Below are 5,023 nucleotides of genomic sequence, written 5' to 3'. Positions count from 1 at the left end.
AAACAAGTGTGTGTTTAAGTCTCAGTGACAAACGCAAACCCTGTGAGTCAAATAGGCAAACTGATTAGCAAGCTGGCTGGGAAGTCAAAACAGCAAATATAAGAAGATTAACAAAATAGATCTGTAAAAGGAGAGGCGTAAAAATAGCCTCCAGGGGCCAAATGGGGTCCTGTGGGCGGGTCTGGTGGCACACATCCGGTTCTGTGCAGGAGCCAGATGCCTGCCCTTATGGGCGCCAGTCTTTCCTTCATCTTGGCCCTTCCCCCCCAAGAGTTGGGATCACAGAATTCATCTCAGCTGGCCTCTTAATGGATGCGGAAATCCTTCTTCCAAACCGAAGAGATAGCAGCCTTGCCTTTACTTGATCCTTCTAGGGACACGACACTCACTACCTTTCAAGGTCATCCAATCCATGACTAGGTAGCCATTCATTAGATCCTTAGGCCTTCACACTATGCTATACACCTCTCATGAGTAACTCTTGATTTAATCTTCACAACAGTCCAATGTGATAGTCTTATTTTACAGATGAGAGAGCTCAGGCCCAGAGAGGTGAAGTGACTTGCTCAGGTCACACAGCTTATAAGTGTGGCTGAGCTGAGGTTCCAAACAGGCCTTTCTACCTCAGCCTGAACTGTCAGCCCCTGCGCTATATACATTCCTGGCCCTTATAGTGAACTGTAATTTGCCCCTCTATTATTTCCTCTCTTTGTTTCTTGGCACTGGAGCCCCATAGAATAGTTTATCAATCCCATTCCCATGAATGGACACAACAGAAATGAAGCGGATCTGCAAGGGTATTTCCTCAGTCTAGGGGGGTCAAGGGTAGTGAAGAGAGAAACTAAAAACAGAAGGTACTGTGGTCTGAATGTTTGTGTTCCCCCCAAAATTCATACGTTGAAATCCTAACCCACAAATATGATGGTATTAGAAGGTGAGACCTTTGGTAGGGGGTCCCAAAGTCATGAAGGCAGAGCCCTCATGAATGAGATTGCTGCCTTAAAAAAAGGCTTGAAAGAGATCCCTCACCCCTTCTACCATGTGAGAACACTGCAAAAAGGTACGGGCTATGAGTCCCAAAGAGGGGTCTCACTGACGATGCTGGCGCCCTGATCTTGGACTCCCAGTCTCCAGAACTGTGAGATAAATTTCTATTGTTTATAAGCTACCCAGTCTCCAGTATTTTGTGACAGCAGCCTGAACAGACCAAGACGGAAGACAAGCGATGAGAAGCACCAGCCTCCTTCTGAAAAATAAGTGCAAACTTCCCTTGATGATCCTGAATTAACCTATAATCTGGGCGGCAGAGTCGAAGTTGGGGTGTTGGCTTTTTATTCCTGTCCATCGTGTGTTCCTATGTAATTGCTGCCTTGTTTTCACAACTTTTAATTGCGGGGGTAGGCAAATGCCTCTATGTGAAATCAGGATATTCAAAGACTCAGTTTGCTAATTCCCTTTTCAGTGCTGACCCATACATTTCATGTTAATATTTCAAACCATCACTGAACCAAACTTGGTACCGCCCACCTGACATGCGGTAAAGCCAATCTACTGACACTGCCTTGTGGTGAGGGAAAGTACAGTGTTTATTGCAAGGCACCCAATGTGGGGCCAAGCAAGGAGAATGGGCAGCTCATGCTCAGAAGACCCAAAGGCCCTGATAGCTTTCAGGGAAGGGTTAAAGGCAAGGTGAGGGAGAGGGTCACAGGGTGCACCATCAGCTCGTGGACACCCTTCTGGTTGGTTGATGATGAGGACAGGGTGATGTTTCAGGAATCTCAGTCATCAACCTTCTGGTTCCAACCGGTCTGGGGTCTACGTGCTGGTGGTCAGCATGCTGTTAACCTCTTCCACCTGGTGAGGGTTTTAGTATCTGCAAAACAGCTCAAGGATATGGCTCAGGATATTCTCTATAGCACTTGAGGAGGAACTAAAGGTCCTTGACTTTGTTTTATAACTAGACTATTATTGTCTTGCTTGACTGTTTTCCTTTGTTTCTGCAGTTTCTCACTTCTCTGATTAAATTTGCTCTCTGGAACCTGGGGAAGGCCTAGGAGGCTAGAGCTTTTATACAAACTGGTGTGTGTGTGGTGGTGGTGGTGGAGGGGACACAAGGGGTCTGTCCCTGGGAAGGCCTCGCAGAGTCCTGCTCCATTTCAAAACCAGTGAGAACCAGTTGGTGGAGCAAATTCACCAGGCAATAGCCTTTCTTCCCACTTGTCACTTGGGCTCAAGGAAAGGGTGTTAAATAACAAGGTAGTCCTAGTAAGAGGTAAAAATAACCACTGGGGATGGCTTTCTGGCTAAGGTTCAGTTTGACTCACTGCCTTAAGAGTCTGGGAGAAACAGAAGCTGCCTCTGAGGAACCAGGGTGGGAAAGCCACAGCTAGGAAGTGGGTCTACCCCAGGATGGATACTTCAGTAAATGAAAGTGAATACACAAGACTGATCTAGTCTGTTTATAGATTATAATTTTCACAAAGAGAGGCAGAACCTCCATCAAGCCTTAATTAAGACCAACCTGCCTTTGGACCCCACTGCTTCCAACTGCTTTTGTATCAAGAAGTCAAGAAGAGCATTGTCCTGGTTGTGGAGAAGGCTGACAACTTTAGATACCAACACCAACCTCCCTATAACTTGCCCAGGGACACTGCCTCACTGGCCCTGTCTCTGCCATCTGGGAAATGGACCTCAGGCTTCCCACAGAGGCAGATGTGAGAGGCCACTGGGCCCAGTGAGTTGGTGTACCGCTCATGCCAGGCCAGCGGCTCCAGCATCCGTATCACTGGGAAGCTTGTTGCAAATAGATTTTCTCCTCTCCCTTTGGATTCTACAGCTCTGGCATGTGGCCCAGGAAGCTGTATTTTTTTTCCCATTTCCCTAAGTGATCCTGGTTTCCTTCCTCTTGCGAGCCACACCCCAAAGACATGACGATCAGTGACTGAGCCTTGCAGCTAACAGAGCTGGGCAGGGGAGAAGGAGAAGTCCTAAGAGGTTTGGGAAACATCTTTGCCATTCCCCAAAAAAATAGCTGAGTGGGGAGAGAAGTCTCAAATAAACCAAAAAAGTAACCAAGGCCCCCATGCAGTACTGAATTGCTAAGTTTTTAATGTGCAACACGAAGACTGCCAAACAGCCCACAAAGGAGCAGCTCTCTGGGGTGTGGGGTTGGGGGAATAGCTGGAGACACTGGGCAGGGGCGCCTAAGTGCAGGCTGCACTGCACAGGCTGGGGAGGGGGAGGGGGAGAGGCAACCTCAGGAGGGGTCTCAGACTGCCTAGGAGGAACCTAAAGGGGGTGGGGGTAGGTAGGTTCTTAGGGCATTGAGGGATCTCAGGGCTCACAGGGTGAGGGCGGGGGTGCCAGGGTGGAAAGGGGGGAGTCTGGAAGACCCTCAGGGTAAATGGGGATATTTCAGTATCCCTGAGGGTCCTCAGAGCTCAGGGTGCCCTCTGGATGAAAGGGGGTGTCTCAGTATACATGGTTGGAGACCTCAGGGTGGAGGGGATTTTTGGGGAGATCCTAGCCATGGCAAAAGTGGTACCTCAGAGTAGGGAGTGTCTCTGGGGGCAGAAGGAGAAAAATCAAGCTGAGAGGGTGGGGACTTGGGTCACATGGAGGGGATCCTGGGCACTTGGAGAGGTGTCAGGGTGTAGAGGTGTCCCAGGGTTCTTGGAGTGGTGTCAAGGCATGGAGAGATCCTGGGATGTGTAGAAGGGGTCCTGGGTCACATGGAGGGCATCTTGGGCGCTTGGAGGAGAGTCAGGGTGTAGAGGGGATCCTGGGGCACTTGGAGGGGTGCCAGGGTGTAGAAGGGGTCTCAGGGTGTTTGGAAGAGGTGTCACAGCACAGACAGATCCACGTAGAGGGGGGCCTGGGCCACATGGAGGGAATCTCGGGAGTTTGGAGAGGTGTCAGGTGTAGAGGGGTCTTGGGGTACTCGGAGGGGATCTCAGGCACTTGTAGGGGTGTCAGGGCGTGCAGGGGCTCCCAGGGCACATGGAATGGGTCTGGGGCGTGGAGGGAGCTCTCGGGGCGCCCGGGTAGGGGGCTCAGCTGCCCTTGCACTCGCTCTCTCGCCGCCGCTTCTTGCGCTCCGCGTGCTCCTGTGCCTGGCGCGCCCAGGGCCCCGGCCCGCACAGGCCCACCACGCAGCAGGCGAGCCGGCGGCCCGCGTTGCCGTTCTCCAGGCTGGCCTGGTTGCCACCGCGGCCCAGGTCATCCTCGCCCTCGTGGATCACCACGGCGCGGCCCGCGATCGAGTGCGGGCCGGAGAGCGAGGCGGCCAGGCCGGAGCGGTACTTCCAGACTTGGCCGTCGCGCACCACGAAGTTGCCGAAGTCGCCCGGGTGCTGCGGGTGCGGCACGGCCAGCGGGTTGTAGTGCGGGCCGGTGGAGTCGCAGCCCTGGCTCAGGTCCCCGAACTGGTGCACGTGGATGGCGCGGCTGGTGCCGTTGGGCTCGGCCGGGAACCCCTTCAGGTGGAAGAAGGCCTCGAGCAAGGCGCCGGGCCGGAGCTGCCGGAAGAGCACGACGCCGCTCACCCGGGGCTGCGCCGCGTCCAGCGTGGCCGACGGCAGCACTGGGCAGATGGCGTGGAGCGCAGCGTCCTGGCCGCCGCCCGCCGCCCACCGCTGCGTCATCTCCTGCCAGATCTCTGTCACTTTGGCGTGCATGTCGCGGATCTGCTCCTGCATGCGGGAGCCGGGCTGCTCCAGGTGCGGGTCGGTGGAGACGTCCGAGGCGCGGGACGTCAGGAGCAGGTAGGCACAGAGCAGCGCCAGCATGGCCGGAGTCGGGCACCTGCGGGCACCCCCAGGGGGTAGGGGCAGAGCGAGACTTAGTCACTGGAAACCTGGAACCCCAGGGACCCCGGTGCCCTTGAATCCAAACCCTTCCCGCCAAGGGGCTTCCTTGCCTAGCGTGCTTTTTGTTCTTTCGGCCCCTGTCTCTTCAGGGCCTGCTGCGTTCCAGAAACTGTTAGGTGCTGTGGTTGTAAAGATGGATGGGACATAATCTCAAG

General features: G+C 53.9%; 1 protein-coding gene across 1 annotated transcript; it reads right to left on the bottom strand.

The window, feature by feature from the left end:
* Positions 1 to 4,052: 4,052 nt before the first annotated feature.
* On the bottom strand, positions 4,053 to 4,787 carry SOD3 (superoxide dismutase 3; the record flags this gene model as incomplete). The annotated part of the gene is made up of 1 exon (XM_079709972.1): positions 4,053 to 4,787. One exon carries the CDS (start codon positions 4,785 to 4,787, stop codon positions 4,053 to 4,055), a length of 735 nt encoding a protein of 244 aa, XP_079566098.1.
* Between the last annotated feature and the right edge of the window lie 236 nt (positions 4,788 to 5,023).

The sequence above is a fragment of the Hyperoodon ampullatus genome (assembly GCF_949752795.1).
Source record: "Hyperoodon ampullatus genome assembly, chromosome: 1".
Classification (NCBI taxonomy): domain Eukaryota; kingdom Metazoa; phylum Chordata; class Mammalia; order Artiodactyla; family Ziphiidae; genus Hyperoodon; species Hyperoodon ampullatus.
Note: the sequence above shows the minus strand (reverse complement) of the source record. Positions and strands in the feature narration are given on the sequence as shown.